The sequence below is a fragment of the Tyto alba genome, unplaced genomic scaffold (genome assembly GCF_018691265.1).
Source record: "Tyto alba isolate M040663 unplaced genomic scaffold, T.alba_DEE_v4.0 Super-Scaffold_1000006, whole genome shotgun sequence".
NCBI lineage: Eukaryota > Metazoa > Chordata > Aves > Strigiformes > Tytonidae > Tyto > Tyto alba.
Genome location: NW_024881272.1, coordinates 11,812,774 through 11,840,697, shown reverse-complemented (window position 1 = coordinate 11,840,697; position 27,924 = coordinate 11,812,774). Strand labels below are relative to the sequence as shown.

Sequence of the window (27,924 nt, the reverse complement as noted above, 5' to 3'; positions counted from 1 at the left end):
CATTAGAACCTTAACCTGTGTGTCCAATCTAGAAAATAAACATTGTTTCAGCTCTGTGCTACTGTGTTATTACTTACCACACTGCAACATCAGATACTTGGAGGTAGCATGAGAGATCTAAGGTCTTTCATAGTTCTAGGCACAAACCACATTTTCATGTCTGGTTTAAGTATCAGAGTTAATTATAAACAACAGACAAGACAGCTGCAGGTGTTGGAGGTCTTTATTGAGATTATAGCACAGATACACTTCTATAGTTACCTTTCCACTTTTATACGATAGTTAAAAATGCTTGCTACAGTGCACATATAATTTAGTAACCAAGAGAATCCAAAACTTAACTGCAGTTCAAATAAATAAATAACCTAATGCTTAAGGTTTATATTTTAATAAGGAAAAGGAACTGTACAATATGAAAATATAACAATACATAAACATTAGAATCTAAAGTTTTGTAGAAATAAAACTGCAATTTCCCATACATAAACAGTGCAAGAAATAAAATTCAGGTAAGCTTCTGAACTGGGAATTTAAACAATTCTTAAATTATCATGCAGACATAGCATTTTAAGCCATGCTGGTTTCTATTGTAGCATTAATGGTATCCCTTTTTTTTGAAAAACTGATAGCCATTAAGCTCACTGTGACAACTGCTGCCAATCCACTCTTTCCTACAGTACATTATACACAGAGGTATTCTGTTGCATTCAAAAAGTCAACTATTATAGGTTTCTACAGCAAAAGAAAGAGTATTCAATTTTACTTTTTCCTCCCTCCAACATGTTACCTTGTTCAAAACAATGTCAGGTAGTAAAACCAGCAACATTTCCCCCAGTTTAGATGAAAAAAGAAAAAACACCACACTATATAATGGACCGTAATCAAGATGTGGTTACTGCCTAGTCACCTTTAAAGTTCACAATTTATTACTAAAAAAGTTGAAATTGTGGAGATAAAGTTTGACCTCTTGTTGAGAAGTGATGAATATAATAAATCTGAAAAGACAGTGGAAGTAATTTCTCTTGTGTGTATGTGTGACTAGTTACATACAGACTCAACTGAAGTACTGTTCAACTTAGTTTTCTATATAAACTTCTCATTGAGGCAAAGACCAAGGAATGCAATTAATACCAAACTGTAAACACGTCATTCATGTTGCTCTGAGTGCACATCAACAACATAGGAGTTCTCCTCATAGACTTTGGCAACAAGACTAGGTCACATAGGTCACAGCAGCATGAGTTCACATGGAAGACTGAAAGCACTGCAAAAGAACATACTAAAAACACCAAGACCTCCTAGAAACCAGAAAAATCCGTGACAAGTGCCCCTCCTCTTGACAAGACACTCTTCTGCTCAACTGCTGCTCTCTCAATGCCTAATTATTATTACTTTGTTTTTACAGTTCTGTAGTCTCAGGTCTCTGTGCTTTAGCTGCATAGGTTGCCTTTGTTTGCATTCTAGCCGTTGTAAGTCCAAAGGGTTACAGTTCTGTCTGCAGAAGACGACAAGAAGGAAAGATCTTGTGTGTGCCATCTGCACTGAATAACTTTGTCCTTGTGCTCTCCCACCACCATAAGAGGAAGCTGCTTCGTCAGGTCTCCTATGGCAGAGGAACAGACATCATTAGTCATTTCATGAATTCATATTCCAGCTCTTTGGCTTTCTGGGGTGGGTTTTCTGTGGTGTGTGAGTTTGTTTTTTTCCTGTTCATTTAGTAAAGCTTACAGATGTATTTCACCTTATGAAGCATACTTGACCCCACTCTCTCTCTCTCTCTCTCTCTCTCTCTCACACACACACACACACACACAGAGCATGACACAAAGCCCCAGTGTTTTGTTTTTTAGGCATTACTCACAGTACAGCTTTAAAACACAGGCATTCATGGTTTTCACACAATGTGATTAAAATTCAATGGCCCAAGAGTATCAAGTCAATTAGATATACCTGACATCGTCTTTCCTTGTAACTCTTCCCAATAAAAATAAGCATCATTATGATTTTCTCTTTTTTTTAAGGGTTAGTTTTAAGAATGCTACCTGAAAGCAATGGCCACCTCAGACAACAGTGTTAATTAGTTCCTTTATCATAATCGGAGCCTCCCCCCGCAACAAGATTTAGTTCACGGCCTACATTCTTAGCAACGCAACTAGCCAACCGTGAACTGACACAATCACATTTCTATACATTTCAAACCCTTCAAAGCTCTATTATTGTTTTCCCCTTTTAAACTAAAACCTGATCTTTGAACAAAGTTCTCTTACAATTTCAGTATTAGAAGCACCAAGTTGAAAATTAACCTAGTATCCTTCGTAGTAGGTTACCTTGCAAGTCCGTCACCTTTATTTTCATATCATATGATCCTGTGAGCAAGTAGTGTGCCCCTGGAGAGAAGCGAACAGAACGAACATCACTGGAATGAGGATGATAGCTCTGCACCATTCGTCCTCCTCGAATATCGTACAACATACAGCTAGAGTCCTCTTGTCCTGTGGCCAGGAGACGACCACTAGGATCAACAGCTACCGAGGCTACAGCACTTCCTACAGGAGAAAAACAACCCAGACAGACACACGTTATACTTATGCACATTTGTGCAAATAGCCAACCTTTTTTTTAAAAAAAATGAAAATGCATTGTGCAAGAAAACCAAATGCTGGTCTTAAATTTAAGGTGAACATACCTAGCTACTGTTATCTTAAAATAAGAAAATTTTTATGTTCTAGCACTTAAAACTCTGAAGCCATAGGCCACACAGGAATGGTAGCAAGGCCACTATTTAAAGCTGCCTAAGAAAAAAAATGTCTGTTTCATCACAGGAAAGAGTGATTCTTTATGAAATAATGTAGAACTATGCAAGGAAGTCCCCCCTCCCTCCTAATTTACTGTCCTCCCCCCCCCCCCAGGTTTCAAGAACCAGATCTGAGCCCAAATGGTTCTTAATAATCTTTCTGTAGATTTCTATAGAGTATGTCGATGACTTGCAAAAATGGCTGCTTTTCCTTTGATTCTGAAACAGTTATCCTGTGTCTTGTTTTAATGTACTTGGAAGTGGCTGTTTTAAAGTCACAAAGCAAAAAAATAGCCAACTTTTCAAAGGAAACATTACCTTAAATAAAACCAAACAGAACATACATGTAAAGATATCCTCACAACTTCTTTCTTTTAAAGCTCAGGCTCCATTCTGTGATGCAAAAAGCCCTTACATTCACACTTTACTACTAAGACATCTTTAAAACATATTTTTGTGCAAGAACAATCAGAAGCATGATAGCAAGTCTTACCTGTTCCATGAAACGTTGTTCCTACAACACGAACACAGCTTGGCACTCTCAGATCCCAAAATCTTACAGTCTTGTCTTGGGATCCAGATGCAATCATCCAGCCGCTCCATGTATAAAGTGCTAAAATATGACCTGTGAACAAGACTTCTTTATTTGATCAAGTACCATTAATCAGATAATGAAATATTAAAGTTCTGATTATATTTTTGCATTCAGAGATTTAACAGTCCTGTGGAAAACCTGCAAATTGCACGATCTACAATGCCAACAATATAAGGCAATACTCAGCTTTGCATCTTCTCTGGAATGAAACATGTACTCTCTTCATTAAACTAATAGCCAACATATTTAAAAACGAACACTCCCCATTTCCCTCCAAAATACCTCAAGAGCAAGAAAAGTCTTACTAGGAAGAAAACCAGAAAGACTTTAAAAAAAAAAAAAACAAAAACAAAAAAACAACACAAAACCAAAACAACCCTAAACCAAGAACTTACTGTAATAGAACAGACTTTAAACATGCGAGAGAAGCAGCAACATACATACCAGTGTGACCACTTAAAGCATGAAGGCCTTGTCCTCGCTGACAATCTGTTGTGTAAATATTACAGTCCCCTGCTCCAGCACTTATTAAAATAGCACCACCACTTTCTGGGCCTTCCATAAAAGCAAGGTCTCTGATTGTCCCATCATGCATGCTGAACTCCAAATCTGGTCCTAAAATAATTTAAAAATCGAGAAACAACGTGAGGCATACCTCTGTGTATTACTGTTAGTGCTGCAATCTCCAAAGCAGCTACAGTGATAATACAGAATATTTTAGGCAACTGAATCACACAGAACAAGATAACCTAAGTTCAAAACAGAAAACATAAGAGCCATATGCAGTGTATTGATTAGCAGGGTTGGGCGTGGAAAATAGTATTTGCTGGGACAAAAGCCTTAGACTTCTATGATGGGGGAAAAGATGACAGAACTAGGCAACAAAAAGGGAAGCTGGAAGTAGAAATAAATGCCTACTGACAATCATGAACTAGAGTTGAGTAAGAACATCTGGCTGTTCTACTGTATCTGGAAGAAAGAAAAAAAAAAATCTACCAGAAAACAGCACAATACTAGTGTTGCAAAACAAACAAAAAACCACACCAAACAAAACCCAAAAGATAATCCCTAACCCCTCACTGGCTCTTTGCTGGACAGAGACTAGAGTGATGGTGAAAGGCAAAAGACACCAAGTTAATCCAAGTACTAGAATAAAATTAACAAAATCCATTAACTACATAATCAATGTCATTTGAATGGTTTCGCTGAATATTGGACAAATAATTAAAAATAAATTCTTTAAACTAAATACACACACACTACCTGTGGCATTACAAGTTTCTGCATTAAAAGGCAGTACTTTCACGTATTTATCATTAGAGCCAGTAGCTAACAGCTGTCCACAGGGACTCCAGGCTACACAGTAGATTGATCCTTTATGATGCTTGTTCCTTTTGAAGCGAACTACAGGTTGTTTAGGAGCATTATAAGCACTGGAAAAGAGAAGAAAAGAAAAAGATCCAATTTTATTTTATTTGTAAGGAAAACATTGTATTTAAAACAAAAATACTGTTTCTTCCATTATTCTGGCTAACGTGAAATACGTATGACTGTATTGAAACATATACATGTGATTTAAGACAAAGCAAAAGGATCTTTATCCCATTTTCTCAATTTTCCCTGTTCTTCCCGTTGTATCTGTGTTTGGACACACGAAAAGAACTTACATAGTCCCTTCTTCTATAAAGGGTTGATACAGATAAAATAATTACTAGCTACATACAATGAAACCCTATCCCCAGTCCTGAATTGGTGGGATTTTTCTCTTACATCCTTGACACTTCAACAAATTGATCCTGTGGCCACTTCTGAGCTTGCTTGAGTTCAATTAAGTGACAGTAGGCCAAGAAAGCTCTTAAGGCACACTCTAGCTATAGCAGTACCCAGTGCAGCTGGTGTGGCTAAAGGCTGGGACTAAACTATCAGGCTACAGACTGGAAAATCCAGATTCCTGAAAGAAGCATGCAGAAGCCTGTGTAACCTCTGTGTAAGAGTGCAGGAAGGCTTTTCTTTTCCAGTCTTCCACCCTTCAAACACAATCCCTAACTGGGATAACTTTGGTATGACATCGTAATTACATGACTGGGCTTCATCTACTTGTGTTTGGGGCTGTTGTTGTGCCTAGTAGTATTCTAACAATAAAACTGAGTCCTGCTGTTTTATCCAAGGAGTTGTTTATGACATCCTTGCTGTTCAAAAGAGTGTGACTCATGAAGCACCTCAAGTAGTTCAAGGACCTGGAAAAATGCTTCTGTGTTAACCCTACCTGGGAAGACGTATTAAAATGATGTCTTAAGTACTGTCTCCCCTTTGTCCATTAAATAAAAATACCTAACAAAAAAACCCCACCCATACATGTTCATCATTGAGCTGTGCATTTAATATTATTTGTTGAATAAAGTGACTCTCAAAGCTTCATTCATCAGAAAATCTAATACAGCAGTCTGTGCAAGAAAGACACATTCAACATTATATGTTAATGCAGGAATCTTCACAGCATCTAAACATAACATACATTATTTCTGAAACCATATCATCTTTACACATAGCTGAAATAAAAGGAACAGTCCCACTGATGTACATTTCCTCTATTTCAACCGATTAACTTCCTACGTTATTTTTCTGTTTCCGTAGTGGGAAGTAGTTAAGTGCTTAAGATAAAGTACGGCTGTATCCTACTCCAACATTCCCTCCAGTAACATCAACAATAGAAATTCAACAAATTAAATTGCTACTGGAAAATTCAGAAACCATTCTAGAAATATTTGAACAAAATAGGCACAGAAAAAGAAAAAATAGAAGACAATCATCTCAGTCTGTTTACTAAAGCCATGTTTATCTCAGAAGTTTTTAAAGAACTAAAATAAATCTACATGGAAGCTACTTTTATTTTGTTGCCAGAAAGCAAATCCATGGCTGATCAGCCTAAATCAGGATCATCATTCAACACACACTATGGAGCTTCCTCAACGGCCCAACACCTTCTATCACACTGAGTTTGGATTCACAACATCTGTTAAGAGGTGGAGACAGCAGCTGAGAATCACTGACTTTGTCGGGACATGGGAGCACCTGCCCAGCACAGGGACCACATGCTGCCAACCAACTGCATGAGAGCACTGTGATTATTTGAGCAACATCTGAAGAATTGTAATGTGTATCTATCAGCGTTTCATTTCAAACATGCAAAAAAAGCATACTACTATTTTACCTTTGGAGAAAGAAAAAAACCCCAACCAAATAAAAAAAAACCCAAACTGTCCTGAATCATATATCAGTTTGAAGGACATTTTTCAAACTTAAAGAAGTCCCAACAAAACTTTGATGTACAGCTGCTATTTACCAGATATTCTAACACAACTATAGCACTTTGAAAAATAAATTCTGAATGAGTGTCTAGACTCAGGTTGCTAGAAAGATTAGAATATCTCTTAAGATAATGTAATCTCTCTGCTGACTTGTAAATCCCGTGGTGAAATGTTTTTGGCAGTCTGTAAGCACAGTGAAAAACAACATTAAGAGGAAGAAGTACAAGTTCAGAATTAAGGAAATCTCAGTATTCCTTTCATAACCAGATGCACTCTGTCACTTGGCACATCAGATCATGCACTGTAACCAGAGACTAAGGCTGCAGAGTTAATGCAGCCTTTCCCAATGGGTACAATAGCAAGCTGTGCCAGAGCAGCCCATAGTTAGTCAGTAAAGAAGCATCCATTCCACTGAAAATATTTTGCACTGCTTACCCATCCAGAGGAGGTTGGCTGGGCTTCAAGCCCAGCAAGTCAGCTTGCATTGGATATCAAAGAAATAAACTATTTTTTTTTTTGTTTCATACATTGCCAGTAAATATTTTGGAATTAAACTTCAAAGGCTATCTTACTGATGATATTTTAAGGAGGAAAAGAAAAAAAAAAAAGTCAGATTGCTTTTCGAACACTTCGGAAGCGTGAACGTGAGGCCTACACTGAAAAGGTGTCTCAGATAAAGTCACTGTGTGTACTTATAGCTCCTCCCAAAATCGTGAAGTTTTAGATACCTGCACTTCCCCTGCTCCAAAGATAATACCTTAACTAGAACAGAGACAAGATAGCTACTGAGATGGAAATATTTATTTCCATGCCCTCTCCTATGGAAAAAATAGGTGATAACAGAAAAGACTAGGTGCACAGTAAACCACAAATAGCACTTTTCCTATCAAGGAACCAAAGTATCAGGAAAACAACGTTTATAGTAACAAGGGGACAACAGGCATGCCCTGGCAAATTTCACTGTAAAAGTTCATCAGTATATTGTTTTCTCTACTGTTAAGTATGTCCTCCTGCCAGAAACTGCATCTCAAAGCCCAACTTGTGCTGGCTTGGGAACTGACACATGCTCTCTCCCACTTTTACAAGTGGTATATCAAAACCAGAAGCCATCAAAGTAAACACAGAAAAATCCACCTGCTGAGACAAAAATAACACTTTTATAAGGAAAGAAATGGTATTGTGGCAATGCATCTTGCCAGTAATGGAAGAGAGCAAAAATGCAGCCCACAAATACACAAGTTCTTCAACAGACCTTCTTAGTTTTGTTTGGCAGTTCAGGTTTCTAAGGAGAGAATTGCACTATTTACAACAATAAAATAAAGGTATGAAATGTTCAGATATCAGTAGCTTCAGGAGAAAGAAGTGCTATGCTACAGAGAAAGAAATGATGACACAAGCTTTCTTACCTTGGGTCAATTACTTCTGGATAGGCACACACTCTCAAAGTTTTAGAGTTGGAGCCAACAGCATATAAACTCCCACTGGGATGAAAGGCTACAGCTCTGACAGCTTGTGTGTCTTCTAGGGTATTAATGCAAATGAACTGCTTTTTTGATTTATCATCCTGTGTAGAAGGATAACAGTCAAATTAGGTTCTTCAGAATAAAACTGAGGATTTAAAAGTGGATGCAACTGTTTTCCAGAATAATATTAATACTTTGGTACAGTAGTTTTGTAAGTAGCATCACCAGGCTAAACTATTCAAATTACAGATTTGTAAAACAATGTCTACTCCACATTAGCAGCCATCATAGTTCAAACAGTTATTTTCTTCAATTCAGTTACAGCTAACATTAGATTAACATTTCTCATTCTCCCTCCAGGCTTCCAACAGCTTTTGTTCTTCTAAACAGCCCATCTCAGACGCATGACATTACAGTTTATATCTGTGTAAACATATTTGATCTGTGTAAAACTTGCAAGGGGAACAAAGCTGCATTTTAACAGAAAACAGTCCAAGTCATAAGCACAGCTTATAAAACAAACGTAATATTAAAGAACCAGCTTTTTCACCCTGTAAATATCACAAAATTATTATTCAATTATGCTAAGCTTCATTACAATTTCATCACCACCTTTCTAAAAATTTTGATTTATATTTATCTGATGCAGAACTTTGGAATGTACTTATTGAAAAGTTATCTCCCTAAAGTCGGACCATACTGACTTAAGTCCAATCATCAGTATTTTAACCTGAAAAACACACATCAATGGCTGTAAAAGACATCCCACTGGAATCTGTTGCCCAGGGAGAAGCTGAGAGTGCTGGGCCTGTTAGGCCTTGAGATCAGAAGGGTGTTTCAAGGGGGGCTGTGTATAAACCTCATTAGTGTATATAAACAGCTGACAGGAGAACTAAAAAAGATGGAGCAAGACTCTTTTCAGTGAAAGGACAAGAACCAATGGACACAAATTGAAATACAGAAGGTTCCATTTAAACTTTTTTGGTTTTTTTTAAAAACACTACGAGGATGGTCAGACATGGGAACAGGTTGTCCACATGAGAGATGACTTGTAACTCCCCAAAACAGGAACTGAGAAAACAGCCTGAGAAAGAGGTAAGGGATGGGGGGGGGAGCAGAGGCACTCCAAGCAGAGGAATCTCTCAAGCACTTACAAGTAACAAAATTATAGTCACTGGGTGAATAATGTGGAGTCTAGAGCTGATAAGGCGGCCTGGATGGCACAGGATGCAACTGGGAAGGGAGCCCTGTGAAGGCAGGACAACTCTGCTCTGCTGCATCTTGTGAAGTTGAGGGCCGTCTGTCCCATGAATGACCTTTGCTTCATTATCTGCAAAATGCAGACATTAAAGCGGACACCCCTGAATATGCTAACAAAGATTAACCAGATCATGCTAGTTACATCATCCCATAAAGCACCTTACTCCTCCCCATACATGTGATACATAGGCATGCAGGTTGACCTAGGGGAAAGAGCCAAGTGTGTTTAAATTGAGGGGGGTGCAAGGAGTGAAATATAGAAAGGAAAAAGCAAGCAATAGAAAGAAAGAAGACGGGTGCATCCCTGACAAACTTGGACGAGACCAACACAAGACCCCAGACTGGTGATCTCTATTTCTCTCTCTTGTCTTTTTTCCTTTTTATTTATTATCATTAGGTAAACACAAGGCATACTATATTGCTTGCCATAATTTGTGATTTGATACTTAGCCAATTATCATGTATCCAATTAGTATATTGTAGGAAATTAGTAAATGCTCCTGTATGGACTTTGAGACTTGTCTCACTATTGTCCACTCCGTTGGGGATTTACAAATGTAAGTCACTTGTCTGCCGTGTCTGAGGGGGATGTGACACCACAGAGGTTGTGGAGTCTCCATCCTTGGAGACAGCCAAAACCTAATTGGAGCCAGCCCCAAGCAACCTGCTCTTGTTGACAGTTCTTTGAGCAGTAGGTTTGGACTCAGTCTCCAGATGTCCCTTCCAACCTCAATGCTTCTGTGATTCTTTAGGTACTGCATCAACTGGAATTTGTTCTAAATACCTATTAACAATGAGAGGATATTACATACTCAAGATTAAATACTGAATCTTGTGGAAACACAAACAGTGAATGACAGTAAGAAAACTCACCTCATCGCCTCTTGTCCTACTTGAATTCCCTGTAGAGTCTTCCAACTGTGGCTGAGTGACAGCATGTTCTGATACACTGTTTTCATTGGATGAAGAGTTTAAATTCACAACACAGAAAAAAAAAAAAATCAAGGACAAGTATTTTCTGGACTGAAGTTACAGTTGCAGTCATCCTCAGAACTGACCAATTTGTGCGGACAAGCACTATGAGTGTCCGATTCTTTATCGTCAAACTATTATTTTTACAAGCGGTTGCTGGTTTTGCAGCAACTCCAGGCATTGAACAATTGAATGCAAGTTCAAAATAGTTGTTTTCATTCCCTAACATACATATGTGTACACATATATACACACATATGTGGAAAAATGGTTGTTGCTTTCAGGTCAGCACTACCTTTAGTTAACAAAACAAATCCAGCTCCCATCCTGCCCTGCTGCTCTCTCTCCATCTAGTCTGTTTTTCATAAAAAATGTAACACTAAATAAGTAAGAACTATACATATAAGATGGAATAAGAAGTCTGAAATTAAAAATAAGCATAAAACGTAAACCATGTCTGCTGTCAAAAAACAAAATTTTATAATCCCTACAAAAATATATAGAAAATGCTGATGAGTAGCTAAATACCACCACTCAAAGACAAATTCATTTGATTAAGTAAAAATAAATACAAACGGCTACTCCCACAGTGCTAACAGAAGGCTACCTCCAGTCCTGAACAGTCTCAAATAACTTACGTTTGGTTCCCCTGTACAGGTGACTCTTCAGGAAAGGGTATCTGATTAGCTGATCCACGCTTTCGAGGAGTGCTTGTATTCACATTTGAGCTATCAGTTGTTATCCTCTGACTAGCATCTGAAGGTGCTGGTGTAAAATTATTTGCTGGATTGGTAGATGCATTCACTTTGCTCCCGTTACATTGCTGGCTAAGTGTTTGAACATCATTTCCGAGACTGTCCATACCTATATTTAATTCTCCTAGTTTCTGGATAGATCTAATAACAAATTACAAGAAACAAAAAAAGACCACCAAATCAAGTTATTATGAGAACCTGGAAGGATAGGAGCAGGTGGAGGGAGAATCAACAAAACCCTCCAACCTGTTAAGAAACTGTTCAGTAAGATTCTGCTGCTGGTCAGCTCCATCTTCTTGATTTACACCTCCTTCCAACAACATCTGCTGGTACAATTGCCGTTGTTGCTCCTTCTGTTCTAAGTGCTGCTGGTATCGTAGTCTTTGTCTGTAATATTCCTGAAACTGCTCTGTCGAATCACGAAGCTAAAAAAAAAAAAATGAAAATTACTGATGAAAATTAAATAGTTAATTGCAATACTTAACCTAAATGTTCACTTTCTGGTTCGTTATTTCAGTACAGGATTCAAAAGGCCAGTGGATTCTCCTCTGAGGAGCAATGCTTTCATTCTTTCATAAACCCAGACACAATTTACATATTAAAAAAGGAAATCACTGCCAGACTGTGCTGTGCTATTCACTGTTGAAAGAGTTCTGCCATATTTCAGGAGACTCCTATTTCCTCCAAAGCTTCCAAAGTATTACTTAAAAGCAAAACGAATAGGTGATTGGAAACTGAAAATACAAATTAGTTAACAATGTAAGCTCAATTCCAAGTTCCAAGTCATTTTCACAACCAATTCAGTGGTTTTTTTCATGTGGACACCTCCCTGCCATCAGTCTGAAGGGCCAATTAACATCTCCCAGTAGCCAGCCTTCAAGTGGTCTATTCAAGTGCTATTACTTTTGAAATTAGCATCTTGTTCTAACTTTAAAATTCTTTAATTTCTGGACCAAACACAAATACTTGATCTTTGTTTCTCAGTCTTCCATTTTATCTTTAGCTCCCCAGGACTCACTGCCTTCTGCATTCCCTGATCCTCACCTTCTCTCTGTGACACTAGTTCCAAATGCTACCACCATAAGACAGTTGAGAACAAGTTAAAAATTAGCAAACAGAAATACCCTACAACAAAAGTGCTTTAGTCCAAGGCCAAAATATTAACACTGAAGTGCCATGTATTTTCTAAAGAAAAAAACCTTAACTGCATATTTACCAACTAGTAGGACAAAAAAAGTAAAAGAAAACCACCCTGGTGATTTTTTTGGTTTGTATTCGAAAGTGACATCATCATCATCTAGTGATTTCAAGCTGTGTAAGGACATCCTGGTAACTTTGCATTAGTTCAGATAATTCACGCAGAGGATCTTTCTTTGTAACTATGAGACTTTGCATTTGTTCCAAATTTAAATACTTGCATTATGATTTTGTGTTCTTTGACAGAATAATTTTTTGGTTTATAATGGATTTTCTAGCACTGTTGCATTTGTAATAAGTTTACTGCCTTAGGTTTCCTGACATGAGTACTTGTCCTAAGTTACCTTCAGAAGTCTAGAAAGCATTCACTCTCTGTATTTCAAACACGTGAGCTATTCCCCAGTCACCGGGTTATAATCCTTCTAAGCAACAGGTATACTCTTGTCTATACTTCTTTCCATGACCGATACTTTTTGTTGCAAATGGATTCAATCCTCTGATCCTCTGGATTCTGTGTCATTATTACCCAAACTAAGACCTAAATTTAAAACATTTTGCCCAGGTGCTCTATTCTATAAACTCTGGCTTCTAACTAAATCCCTCCAGGAACAATGCAAAAATGAAGCTATGAAAATAAACTTAAATTAATTTCTTACTTGCACAGGTGTACACATATACCACTACCATGTGAAAAACAAGACAAGGTGAAATTGGACTAGGTATTATCTTCTTTTCTACTTGTGTATAATAGTCTGGCCAACATCTTCACCTACAGCAGCACACTATCTCCTGTCTTCATTCTCTCCCACAAATTCTGCCTCCGTATTTTTGCCTTTCAAAGCCCGCTCTGTTCTATGGCTAGCAAAGCTCTTTCCTCCCTCCCCTTATTTGCAATGTGCATATACAACACTGTTGCAGCAGAGAAGTTACTCAGCAAAGTCCTTGAGGGGAGCAAAGTCCTCAAATTTGGAAGACTTTGTTAATCCTCCAACAGGCGCTGTTGCCTCACTCAAGTATCCAGAGTCCACACGAATACAGCCCTGTCAAGACTAGACTGGTTTTCAGTACCACATACATGTCATAAGCCAAGACAAAGTTTACTTAAGAAAAATCAAACTCAAGTCAGCAAACAAAACAGACTGCATAATGTTTTTCATCATTGCTGAATTAAGAGACAGATATTTAAAACTGTGGAAAAGGAACAGAATAAATGACTGTTTTCATTGTTTCCTACTGAACTTTCCCCATATTGCTGTTAAGGAGAAAAAAGGAAGAAAAGGAAAGTCAAGGCACAAGCCTTCAAAGATGAATCCAAGAAAAAGTTACACTATTGGATTCTGAGCAGCAAAGACACATTTACTAGGGGATAATCCAATTTTAATTTCTCTGCATTCTAGACAGAAAATCATGTAAGATGACCTATCAAACTTGGCGTTAACACTAAAAATTGCAGGCTATGTGCCAGATTCCAGCTAAAACACTAAGATGATTCTTAAGCATCGTTTAAATCTAACATTGTTGGCTTTGAGTACCGCAAAGCATATTTTTTTTTAAGATAATACACAACATTTTAGCAACACTGCTGCATGAGAAGGCACACTCATCAGCTGCATTACAGAGTCCAATGACAGCAGAACTTTATATAATGGGAAAAAAAAGAGTAGTTTCTTATACAAGATGCAATATTGTATTTCCACTGTAGTAAAAACAAGATTCAAAGCAACCCATTGTCATGCATGACGTTCTCAACACAAAGGCAAATCATTATGAAGTGATCAGAACACAGCTCAATGGGTCTCATTATTTTTAAACAAACAACCACTACCTCATTTTTCTCCTGCTTGGCTGATCCCTGACTCTGTGCTCCATTAAGTGGTTCATTTTCTGGAACTGAACTCTGACACGAAGTCTCACTGCTGATAGGATGCTGTGGCTCCACGGGAGTATCACTTCTTGCAGCAACATGGAAAAAGAAGAGAAGCTTAATTGAGAAAAATTAAGAGAAGAAAATCCCCTGGTAAGTAGAGAGAGATAACATTCTAGAGTAAAAGCTGATAACACAAGTATGCAAACTACTTAAGTCACATAAAACTGAAGATACTGCTTAGGAAAAAAATGCCACTTGCTATGGGTTACACTAAGCAAAATAAAACTCAAACAAAAAGCACAGTCAGTGTGCTTTGTTCCCACATAATCCAAAAAGCCTTAGTACCATGTGATATCCAAATTCCATGTTTTCTATCCCTACACCTAAATTATATACCCTTTAACTAACAAGTTATTCAAGATCTCCTATTTTCAAAGCAATAATGTGCATGGAATGTATCAGATAGAGAAGACATTGGTCACATAGTGTAAGATATTAGTTTTATTACCACTACCAGTCTGATTTTAAACCATGTTTAACATCCATCAGCTTGAGCACTCCTCAAAGCGCTACGTAGGAAAACATTTATATCAGTTTTGCTATTCTTGTGTTACGTAAGTATTTCTGCGTGGAACTCTTTCCAAAATGCTTTAGCAATCAGTAAGTATGCAGAACACATTAAAAGCCTTGGATTGTCGTCTTCAGTTTTGTCAACCTGAAGTCCTCTTTACTCATTAACTTAAAGCTCTTTAAGAAGTTATTTTAAACTTTTTGGCTATCTCTGTATAATAACAAAAGTAACTTAGCTGACGAAAAGATAAGTAATTACTTGCTGATTACAACTTATAAAAGAAATATGGTATTTCTGTCATGTGCAAGAGGAAGCAAGCGCCAGATTTACATAAACCTCAGATTTCCAGCTTCCATCCTTGTAAATAATCTCATTTAAATTGGACACACTTAATTTGAATTTGGATTTTCTTCTGAAAAATGCAATGCCTTCTTGAAAACTATGGGTCTGGCCCCTTAACCTAATTCTAGCCTCCAAGAGTTAGAAAAAACATGTTAAGAACTATAAACTTCACTTAACATCATATGAAAATGTCTACACAGAGAATTGCACCAATTTACCACTTAGCCCACAGGATTAATTCTGTACAAATAAGTTTTCTAGTACATTAATATTGAAAAGGGAAACAAAAAGCTTTTGAGAATCAGTTGTAACATTGGACCCTGGGCTACATGCACAATATTAACATTTGTGCATACAGATCAGTAAAATTAGAGGATTCACAATTCCTTCCTATCTTCAGAGTACACTTTTAGAAAATGTAACACAAGTTGTACTTCCATAAGACTTAAGCTATCCACAACAACTCCAGTTGTGAAGAGGCTGGTAAAACCAAAGATGTGAAGTGGATAACTCAGAATCAAACAAATTCGCTCCTTTCAAGATAAGCATTAAGATGATGTATTAAAACATTAACGTATTAAATTACTGGAAAAGTTTCCATTATCATTGGTTAACTGACATCAGTATGATGTTGTTTGTTTCCTTTTATTATTTACAGCTGCTCTTTATCTTAACACAAGATACAGAATTTTCCTATAAATCAAAACTAACAGACAATGTCACAACTGTGGCCAGGATTGAACGCCACAGCTCTCAAAGTGTCCTCTGCTGGCCAGTGCACCCAAGTACAGTGCTAGTTACCCACATGGCCCTCAAAGAGCCAAAAAAGCTGGAAGCTGCTTTCCTAGAGAAGCGTGGATAGAATGTTTAGAAAGGGGCATAACTGCTGATCAAAAAATGAAGGCCAAGCAAAAACATGACAATAAGCTCTTGATTGACAAGAACCATTTCTCCTAGTTACGTGGGCTTTTCTCTCAGAGGGTAAACAGTGCAAAGTTTTGACCCACTTTAGGTCTTAAGGAAAAAGTCAGTTTTGCAGCTTACATTGCATTAAAATAGATTATTAATAGCATTCACCACTACCATAACCCAACTACCCCCAAGTCCAATATAAAAACCACAACACCTTCAGCCATCTTATTCAGATTTGATTTGGAAAATGGTAAGTACGTATTTAAGCGGAACTACTATTGTGAAAATTGAAGTGACAGAGGAATGCCACAATGACTGCATATGGTAATTTCCACTGACTTCATTGAGACTATTTCTATATGTAAACTTTTCAAGTAAATTTAATCATTTACAGTGTCAGCACCAAAATTTCCAGACGCTTGAGGACAGAATGGGATGAGGAAAGAAGATGGAGTTACTGTTTTCCACTGTATCCATTTATTTATCTGGAATGAAAGAATTCTGTAAGACTAAATACAAATCTTAGCTAGACTCTTACATAGTCAGCACGTATCTGTGCTCTGCATTAGTATTTCCATTTTAAGGAAGTCCAGATTGAACCCATAAGCCTCAAAACCAAATATGAAAACCTATTTTAATCATAAAAGCGTAAGGAAGACAACACCTTGTATACAGAGTTTAAATTAAAGCAGAATTTAAACAACCAAATTATGTTTCAATGTCACAATTACGTTCAAAGTTACAATGCAGGCAAGAACCCAGTCATATCAAGTGCAACATAAGCCAAGGTAAAAATAAAGCTACAGTTGCACTTACCGCTCAGGTGACTCTTCAAAAATGCTGTGACACTCAGTATTCTCAAGCATAAGACTTCGGCTGAGATTCTGTACTCCTGGGTAATGGAAATTAGCGAAGGAGTGTGACATTGGAGAGGTTTTGGTCCCAAGGTCTGTGACTCTCTTATCGTGATTTGTTAATCCACATGACAGGCCATCTAAGGCAGGGTTTAAGGAGCGGGTCATGTAAGCATCTGCTGATTGAGGCCGTCGCATTGGGGATGATGGATAAGGAGAAAGTTTGCTGATAAGAGGCGTCAAAAGATCAGCATACGCAGCTTTTGTAGGCTTGAGGAGTTTATCAACATGAATATTAAGCATCTTCTGTTCAAAAGCACAAGAAAAAACAGTAGCTGGCAGATTCTGCAGCCATGATAATAAGCTAAGGTCCAAGTCATCACACCCATTACCACATAAGAGATCGATGCCCAGCAATACTTCACTTTCTGTGATTTCTTCTCCTGTTGCTTTACTCTGACAGAATTCCACACAACATTCATAAAGCAATCCCTTCATTACAAGCTGAAATAGACGATTGTTACTTGCTTTGAAGCCAGCCTCACTCAGTTTCCTGTCAGCAGGAATAAACTCTGCCACCATGACACAGGCTTCTTCAAAGCAGTGAACCCGTGCAGTGCTGGGATTCCAGTCCTTGAATTCTGCATGGTTGGTCAAGCGAGGCAGCGTCAGTAGCAAGCAGAGTTTACTGTAATCTTCCTTAGAGGGACAATATTCTTCCAAAGCATGCAAGCACTGTACAGCCTCTCGCATTGTAAATTCCAGCTACGGAAATATTGAACATGAACAGAGTAGTTTTATTGTAGAAACGTATGTACTACAAACAGTTGAAGAAGAATAGGCAGTGGCAGAATTTCACCACCATCATTCCTTTGTTACTATTACTGTTTATAATTTGATTAAAACAGCACACAATATAGAGTCTGAAATGGCTGAGGCAAATGTTACAAGAGTCAAACTCCTGGATGCTTTGAGTTCCTAAATTCCCTGGCCAGTCCCACTTCCTACAGATCTATGGAACTTTTTAATGTCACTGCAGGTTTGATCGGCTTAAAATTTTAAATCTGTAGCTAAACAACTTCAATTTTACTGTGGCACTGAAGGTTACTTCCATTATCAAAGCCAATTGACTTATTTGCCCCTTTTTTTTATTTCTATGAAAAGCTATTGTTTGTAACTTATAGAAAACTTGTAGGTTTCCCTAGTTTACAGTGATTAGCAACTCTGAGTTGCCTTTTATATTGAGATTTTCTGTCCTTTAGTATAAAGTGTTAAAAAGTTGAAAATGTTCTCAGAAAGTAAGATCTCCAAATGAATAGAGAGCTTTAGTAAAAAGCTTGTTAATAGCTAAAAGGCAAGAACCATGTTAAATACACATAACCTGGCATTTTTAGTTACAATGATTTAAAAAATAATAAAACCCCCTAACTCACCCATGCTACCTAGCATATGCTCAGTACAGCAGCCTTTCATACACAACATGCCAATACATTTGGCAACATTCAAAAGAAAAAATAAAGGACATATATCTGAAGTTTTTTCCTCTACTGCTATCTAGTAACAATATACAGGTCAACTGATTAGAGGAATAGCACACCTTGCCTTTACAACTACAAAGACAGACTTTTAGCTTTCTCCACACTGTCCAGATAAGATCCACAATATATGTGTAACGGGACAGAGAATCAAAGTCAATTCAGTTTGGAAAATTAGATCAATTGTCTTAAAACTACTGGCATTCTTCATTTTAAATTTCATTATATTTTTGTGTTAGAAATATGGCATTCCTGTATTATCAACATAAATGAAAACATGATAATTAATTTCACAATATACATATCATCTTTGCCAGTTTGAGTTAATGTTTCTTTCCATATTGAAAACCTACATTCACAGCTCCTGCTGTTTGCACATTTAACCGAATCAGTCCTTTGTGGACACATCTGTTCCCTCCAAAGAAACAACTGTGTCCTTTCCCTCTAAAAGCAACAGAAATTAAGTATAAGGTTAATTCAAATTAATATTTCACCTGGTCCTGATTATGACAATAAATTTCTGTGATTCTGAGACTTGCTTCAGAACACTTTTTAAAAAAAGAACCCTGTACTTTAGCATAAGAGCCTAAAGTAAATCTCAGGATCAGGACCACAGACACAGCATATGGTCACTGATCTATGCTGCTAAATTTCAAGCAACACCTGTATATACAGTTCTATTTGAGACCTGGGAGCCACATTAATTTCCAAAGAATATCAGTTATTTTTTCCATTGTTTATGAAGCCATTTGGTAATAGCTAAAATTTGTTTATTCAGTGCTGGGAGCTTCTGCTCTGCCTTTAATCAGAATATGTCAAGTGGCATTGACAACAAAAAAATTCCCAGACCAAAGTCAATTCTTACATGCTGAGGCTCATCTTCTGCTGACATGGCATTGTTTACACATAAGGCTTCCAAGAACTTCTGCTTCATTATAATGTAACGAAATCTGCAGGTGAGAAGTGAAATACTATACATGTCCATCCAGTAGCTAAACATTCTTCCAGAGACAAGCAAGGTATTTTACAGCAAATTTCTAGTTAGAAACAGGAATTGTAATGACAAGCAACTCCAATCTCAATTTTTAACAATTGGTAACCACAGAATTATTTTTTTAACAGGAAATGTTATTTTTCAATTATTGCTTTCAGAAGTATTACATTAAAAATATTAGAAGGCTAATAAGAAAATAAGTATAGCAATCATACTCATTTCTGGATTAGAAATATGACAGAGCAGCTAACTATAAAAAGATAGTACAACACACACCATATTCCTCAAGAGGATAGCAAACAAGAACTCATGAAGAATATGTGCATGCAATCTGTCATGAGTTAAAACACATGCACACACTTTAGGACCTCTATACAGGTTAGAAAAAACAAAAACCAAGGTGAAAAATTTAGAACTACTTTCATACACAATACTTTGAAATTAATATATTTCCCACAACCCAAAAAATTGAACTCTGACATACATTCTGTTTTACCTTTTCTTGTCGAATTTTTCCATACATTCAAGAGGCTGAATAAATTGAAGAACCTCATCCCACTGACCATCAAGAATCAATTGCCTAGTAAAAAAAAAAAGTCACTCCTATTTCACTGGACAAGTACATCCTTCTAAGTAAGGAGCTCATTTAAATACACAACAGGTAATCAACCTGCTTTGAAAAGTTAATGCTTTGCACAGATACCAGGATCTGATGTGACTAGTAGTAAGTGCAAAATCCAAGTCCTTTCTCAGTATTTTGTAAAAATAATTGCATACTGGAAGTACAAATATTAATTACTTTTAAAGGCACATCAAAAAAGACAAAATGGTCCTGTGTCTCCTGTTTTACTTGTAATTCTCATTGAAAAAAAAAAATCTTACTTGAAGAATACAAATCAATATATTGATTCAACAAATACATCCCGAGGAATGAAAGTGAAATTTAAAAAGGGTTAAACGTATAAATCTTGCTGGGCCTATTTTATAAGGGGGGTGGGAAGACACACCTCTCCCATATTAAGAACGTAAGAGGAGATGCTTGGCAGGAGCTATGCCAGCACAAGAGCTCCAAATTCAGTGGGTTACACTGCACAGGTGGTTTAGTTCAGTTTCTTCACACTTCCATAACACACACATGAGTTCTGTGTAAAAGGCCCAGACCTACAAGGGGCCAGTTTCTCATTAGATGTATACTCCAACTAAGCCAAGATTGAGACAAACAAATAGGCTTAATAACTTTATTCTTTCTCTTAATTCTTCTTGAATTTAATTTTATTCCAATATCTCTAATATTAATTAAAAGGGATGCCAGGTAAGTAATCTTGTTCAGTGATAAAATATATTTTTTGATGTTTTAAGAACAGCTGGATAAATTATTTTCTCAAGCATCTACAAAGTTATTAAGTACCTTTGCCATGAAATAGAAAACAGCAATGCTAAAAAACGCGTGTACATCTACAGTGACTCTTTTTAGTAATTCTGCGGTCAATATCGTGAATGGTAAATCATATCAACTCTGATGCCTTGATGACAGCAGACACCTCTTTCATATTGTTAAATTTAAGAGAAATCTGGGTATTATTCTGAAATACAGATAATATTTTTGGGGAAAAGCTTTGGAAACCACTCCACTCATCCTAGACCTTAGCACTAGAATATTGTCAAAATATTTTATTTATTTTAAAAGTCAATAAACTACACATTCAGTTCTGTGTGGCACAGTAAGCAGATAATAACAGATCACTGATGCCAACAGATCTTGCTCTCCCATCCTATTCCTGCTGATGTGTTTTCCGCAATATAACAAGTGCCAGTGTCAGGGCAGGTTAAGATTCCTTCCCACTTTAATTCATTAGCATGCACGAAAAACAACCAAGTTAAAATGAACAAACAAGAAAACAACAACAACTACAAAATCTAAGTCAGCCTATGTTGATGATGCCTAGCCAGTTCCTTCAGGTGGCTTACAGAAGGATGTCATTAGCTTCAGAGCTGGAACACAATGCAGGGCTGAAGCACAGAATTGGGATGAGGAAGAAGCAGATGAGGGCATAAGACGTCCTGTATAGTGGCACAGGACTTCCCACTGAATCACACTCCAACTGCATGGTGTCATATATATGGTATTTAAGCACCGAGAAAGAAGTCTTACCTTAGAAAAAGCATGTCGTCTGAAAATAAGCCATTAATGACTCCACTTTCTTTCTCAAGTGCCAGCATACTTATATGAAGTTTCCTTGAGTTCAGAAAATCTAGTATTAGTTTAATTATTTCAGCTTCTTTAACATTTACTGTTTCTTCAGCCGTCATGATGGCAGCCTAAAAGGGAAGAGATAATTTTATCTACGATCAATATCTTATTTTATGCTTGGTTAACACATGTTGGCTACTAAAAAAATAAAAATACAGTTTTATAGGACAAAATATTGTAGCATTTTGAAAATTAAATACACAAGATTAGGAAATCGATTTTAAGAGGTTGATTATAAAGCTACAATTAAGACCTAGCAATGCATCTGTACTTTTTAAATTTGTCCTCTGCATACATAGGGGATAAACAAATCTATCAAGAAATCAATCCTCCTGTGGTGTGAAAATATTGTGCTTACCATGTCTGCAATATGTAAAATTTTCCTTTCTGAAACGCAAACAGTGAAGTTCAAAGAGCATAAAAATGAGCCAGTTACTATGTCATTATCTTGAGAATTTAATATATAAACCTAAATGTTTCAAACACATACAAAAAGCACAGCACACTAAAAATGCAGTCTCCCCCTACCCTGTTTTTTCAAGTAGTGTATAACAATTAAGCCAGGGCTTTTCATTCTTTCTTCATAAGGACACCTACTTCTGTCTATAAGCTGTATCAACAATCTAAAGCTGCAAACCCACGGTGGCCCAAGACAGTCTGACCTCTGACTGCCAGTCCCATGCACTCACCTGCACGCTCCTGGCCTTTTCTCAGTACTCCTCACTTCTGTCACTGGGTTGGCTTTTCCACCAACTCATGTGTTGAAGTGGCTCAACAGCCTAATGAGCTCTCCAGCCAGCAGAAACAAGTGGGAAGATGCAGCTGGGGCAGTGACAGGCCAAGGCCCTGGCTGGCAGCAGACAGCTTGTTTAAAGCTCCCATGGATACAACATCCAAGCTCCTTTGCAACACAATTCCTCCAAGGATATGAGAGTTGTAGCACGTACTTCTCTTAGGAAACCTAAAATAAATTCTGCTTCTGGCTAAGTCTTGCATGGTTCCTTAAGTCTGACTTAAAGTGGACAAGAAGAAGCTGTTCTACTTTAAAAAAAAAAAAATCAAAACCTTAAAAGACTTTACAGCTGTAGCTCCCAAGTTGATCAGCTGAAAACTATCTGGGGATGTGGGGAGAAACCCTATAACACAGCCAAGTCACATAGCCTTGCCTCATCAGAAGCTCTTCAAAAAAGCCAGCAGCTACAAGAATGTGATTTCACATCAGGATAACTTTAATTTAACTCCATGTTGCTGTAGAAAGGGGCAGTCCCTCTTCCCACTTCTGTGCTCAGCCACACATCCCCAGCTGCTTCATGGCACCCACACTGGAGCTGTATGGTTAGCCGAACCACTCCAGGCACAAGTTAAACATTTATTCACTCTGTGGACACAGGGAACTGACGGAGGTTTGCTTTCTGGAAGTAGCAAAGTCTTAACCTGGCTTAAATTAATTATAAGAGTGCACCAAAGAACAGAGAAGCAGCGAGTATCAGTGAGGAACCATCAGCAGGAAGAAATATCCCCAGAAACAAGGAGAGACAGTGGAATAACAGTGATCAGAAATACGAATAAAGGGATATGACCACACAGAGCAAGATGTCCACAGCAAGAGGTTATAGTTACCCCAGGTGCTCCCCCTTTTCATTCAAAAGGAGAATTAAAAATACCACTTAATTCCCTCATGCAACCATTTACTTAGGCAGAAATCTAGCAGCCACAATGCTGGAAGACAACTGTGGCTAACACAGCTCCCAAGACCAGCTGAAGAGATGATGCAGCATCCAGACCCATTGGCCCTGGAAAACCAGAGCCCGTAAGCTAGTTCTCTATCTCACATTAGCAAAGATGTACAGAAACTGGTAATAAGAAATCAAAGAACAGATAGAAGTTTGAATAATTCAAATAAGACACTCAAACTATTAACAAAAAAATAATTATTCACCAGAGAACAGGGGAAGAGACAAATATTCCAGTGAAACTTCTCACTAATCATCACAAACCATTGCTAATGAACTTGAAGGGATACAAAAAATTTGGCATTACTAAGAGGGGGTTTTATACTACATCATCTAAATTCCCAAGTTTTCCATCTTCCTCACAGTTGTATGTCAACTTTTTTCCAAGTAAGTTTTTGCCAGAACATTTGACTAGGAAAGCATTTGATTATAGCACCACAGTTTATTTTGGAACAACGGAGACCTAATTGTGCCAGATGAAATGGCCTAACTTCATTTTTAAAATGGCTGCCTTTAATTCTCATTTTAGTCACAGAAGACTCCAAACCCCAAGTATTTTGATGGGTCTCATGAAAGACACACCCAGAGACCATGGGCCCACTCTGTGCTAGTGAAGTCAAAGAAAATTTTCAAATCTGGCTTGCAGAAAGCTTTGCTGCAGGAAAGAAAGCAGATAGACACACAAATCCAAAGCCAGAACTTGTAGGAAGATGCCTTTTCCTTCTATTCCAGCACTGTTTCAACTTCCCCTTTTGGCAACTGGAAATGGATTTTAGTCCCAGATAAAAAATTCAACCCTACCCTTATACACTGAAGGAAAAAAAGAAAACCAACACACATTTAACGAACAGTTTAGTATTAACATCTTAATTCCCAGCCTCACCCAATGCATTTGCATTTCTCTTATGTTTTATGGCACTGGTGGTCTTTATGTAAAACAAATTAACTTCCTTGCCAAAAGACAAAGCAAAACCTAAGCAAAGCTATACTGAGACTGCCCATCAGGAAACTCTGAACTCCTTTTGAAGAAAGAAACACCAAGCCCAGCTTTCTTTTCAACTAGATCTACCACACTCAAGCCTGAACGGGAAGGCAGCCTACACAGCTTTAAGACTGTCTTAATTATTTACATATTCTATTGATGGAAAAAATGAGCATAATGCTCAGTACTCTGCTTAAGAGTATAACTGCATTAAGTAAAATCTAGCATCTGCAAGAAGTTGTTTTCCACCTTCCGCTGTAGTATTAAAAGAACAGGTTTGTCCAGAACATTAAGCCTTTGCCAATTCTAACGCTTCATTTATGTTATTTATATTGCCATATAAATTCAGGTAAAGGATGATCAGCATGCTCCATATTTGTTAGTAACAGCACTTTTAGCATCCTGTTAAGAAAAATATAATATCCAAACTAGATTGGATACTGTACGTCTGAAGAAGAGTCCAAGCACGCTGATAAGATCATACATTAACAGTATTATGAAAGTATTTAGTGTGCATCTGCAGTCAGAGCAACACAAATAGCTAGGAAAGCACGGTAAACCTGCTAGAGAAGATTTTCATGTAACTGATGTTTTTTCAGGGTGAAGAGATTAGAATTCTCTTATAAGCACCATAATGTCAAAAATAACACTATAATGAAATTATAAATATACATAGGCTTACACACCACTCCCTATGAAATACATCCGTTTTTCTGACACTCAGTGATGTGTGTGTATGTGTATAAATAATAATAATAATAATAAAGCAAATAACAGCAGGGAAACTCAAGATTAGAGCCCAAGCTTCATCTTTGGTCCATCCCACCATACTGCTTTCTGCCAGCACATATGGCACGTAACGCCACAATCTGATCAGCTCAAGCACTAATACTCAAGAATGACTGAAGCACAGCATTATCTTGAGGTACAAATGAAAGCAGATGAGTATTAGAGCCTAACATTTCAGGTGCCTTCTACCAACCAGGCTTTTGCTACAAGCTTTATCTTAACCAGTCTTTTCAGAACAGCACTTTTCTGCATCTGTCCTCCTTCCTTCTTTCTCCTGTCCACTCCCCCTAGTTCTGTATTTAAATTTGTTTTCCTCCTAATAAAGCTACATCAAGAGAAAAAACAAACCACAGCTTCTTGCCACAAATTTGGCATATGTTTTCTCTGTAGTTTCAATGGACAAGACGTTCTTTAAACAAGCTCTTCAGAACCTAGAGTACCTACTCCTAAATTTTCCACAGAGAGGTTTCACTCTTATTCTGTTCTTACTCATATTCTAAGAACATGCCAACAGCAAGAATCCTCTCATGCTGTTATAAGAACAGAAAACAATTCTTTAAAAAATAGACAGATATACACTTATGCATATAAATATACTATTTCAGGAAAATGTTTCTAAATCTGCAGTGTCTAAAAAGAGCATCTAAATAGTGTTTCTCTTTCAGTTACCTCCCTTAGAAGAAATTTAAAACGTATGTGAATTCACATGATAGAACATTAAAAGTAAGGTTTAATATTCTGGAAAACAAGTAAATAGTGAAATTCTAAAATAAGCGCTATTCCTGCATTATTTATCATCTGAAATAGATCACTCGCCAGTAGTATACAATATGCATTCACAAAACTGGGCAAAGAATATAAAATCACTACTCAAAAACACAAGAAAGCAATATTATAATTCAAATCTTAAATGTCATACTGAGAGAGCAGTGATATGTTTAAAGGGAGAAGCGATGCCTAATTAGAAGTCTTGGCTCACTGACTTCAGTGACAGCTGCAATGCATATCTGTAACCTCAGCATCTTGGTGAGCTATGTCACAGGAAAATTCAATGTGAAGAAGCAGCACATACTTAAAAAGGTAGCTGTTTCATGTAAAGTTATTTCACCTCTTCACCCACCCCACAGTCACTTACATAGGACTCTTGGGCCTGCCCAGAGGCCACTCCGGAGTTCCGCCTACACAGACCCCACGGGGGACTCGGGGCCCGGCCAGTACCTAGTGGCTCCGATTCTGATGTGCCCTCAATCATCTTCCAGTTACTCTACATCAAAAGAATTTACAAAAAACAAACAAAAAAAAAAACAACCTATAGGCCAAATTTTTTATTACAATAGATTCCCACAACAGTTAGCGTAACTGACACCCATTTTACCCTAAGAGAACACACGATTCATTATTTCAAATAAACAATACTGAACATATGAAACCCTTAACAGAAAACCTTCAAACTGTACTGTTTAACTCCACAATTGAAACCTTTCTATACTGTAACACACACGAAATAAGTGTCTTCTTACATACTAGCCTCTTCTTCCTCACACAGATTTTTCACTGGCTTGCTCTCTAGTAATACAATTTTTCTACCTTGCTTAGATCAGCTGTTGCTTTAGAGCCACCACAGTAATCCTTATCTCACCACGCCTTAGAGGTGACTGGCAAAACTTTGTGCGTTCCTCAATCCTTGTTACAACATGAACACTCTTTACTGACTGTGTTCTGCACGGTGAATGCCAAAAAGGTGACATTACATTATGTGATACTTCCATATTGGAGTGAAAATAGCACGCAGAAAACTAAAAAAAAAAAAAGACACAAAAAAAAAAACAAACAAAAACCAAAAACTCAACAAGTTACAGAGTGTAGAAATGAATGCATTTTGACTACAAAATCCCCACTTCCTCCGATTTTTTTTCCCTCCTCTTCACGTGCGATTCCACACGAAATCCACCTCTGCCGGTGAAAGGGTTCAAAACGACCGCACTGTTTAATTACACAGCGCCCAGCCTGCATTAGCATTTCGGGGGTGTCAGCTCGGCACCGGCAGCCGACAGGGCCGCAGAGGAGCCGACGCTCCTTTGAAGCGGCCCCGGCGACAAGGTACAGCCGCGCCGGCCACCGCGGCCGGGCTGGGCTGGGCTGGCCCGGCCCGCCCGCAGCTGCCGCAACAAAGGGACGACGGCGGCCGGGGCGAAGCTCCCCCCGGCCCGGGAAGCGGCGGCGCGGGGCGGCCCTGCCCGCACGCCGGGGACGGGGGGGCGGCTGCAGGGTCAGCGGGGCCGCCCCCGCCTCCGGGCGCAGCCCCCCGGCCCGCCGCCCCAGCCCCTCCCCGCTGGGCCAGTCCCGGCCCCTCTGCAGCCCGGCGCGGCCCCCGCCCGCCCTCACCTGAGGGGCCCGCCGGCCCGGTCGCGCCGTCACCAGCGGGGCGTGAGAGGAAGATGGCGGCAGGCCTCGCTGCGCCGCGGGCGGGGGGCGGTGGAGGGGGAACGGACCAGGCCTGGTGCTGGCGTCCGGGTCCCGGTCCCACTCCGCCGGGCGCTGCGGCTAGCGCCCGCCCTCACCGCGCACTGCCCAGCGGCACGGTGCCCCGGGAGCCGCCCCTCCCCGCACCGGGGCGGGGTGCCCGCGCCGCTACCGGAGCCGAAGGCGAAAAGGGGGCGGGCGGGGGCCGGCCCGGCTGGGCGTCGCCCAGCGCCGCGGGGGCGGGAGGGACCGATGGCGGCGGTCGCCGCCGCCGCGCTGGGGTGGGG

General features: G+C 38.6%; 1 protein-coding gene across 4 annotated transcripts; it reads right to left on the bottom strand.

The window, feature by feature from the left end:
* Positions 1 to 205: 205 nt before the first annotated feature.
* Positions 206 to 27,807, bottom strand: WDR47 (WD repeat domain 47). 4 transcript variants are annotated; one of them, XM_042786363.1, is made up of 16 exons: positions 27,560 to 27,807; positions 26,310 to 26,438; positions 21,572 to 21,738; positions 19,916 to 19,999; positions 19,291 to 19,375; positions 16,853 to 17,655; positions 14,170 to 14,296; positions 11,394 to 11,572; positions 11,031 to 11,288; positions 10,294 to 10,369; positions 8,104 to 8,261; positions 4,653 to 4,822; positions 3,834 to 4,004; positions 3,288 to 3,419; positions 2,328 to 2,546; positions 206 to 1,603 (listed from the first exon to the last, which is right to left on the bottom strand). In XM_042786363.1, exons 2-16 carry the CDS (start codon positions 26,424 to 26,426, stop codon positions 1,461 to 1,463), a joined length of 2,889 nt encoding a protein of 962 aa, XP_042642297.1. In that variant the 5' UTR covers positions 26,427 to 26,438; positions 27,560 to 27,807; the 3' UTR covers positions 206 to 1,460. The 4 variants fall into 4 exon arrangements, with proteins under 4 accessions (XP_042642297.1, XP_042642298.1, XP_042642299.1 ...); XM_042786364.1 differs by having other exon boundaries at positions 14,170 to 14,293; XM_042786365.1 differs by lacking the exon at positions 26,310 to 26,438.
* Between the last annotated feature and the right edge of the window lie 117 nt (positions 27,808 to 27,924).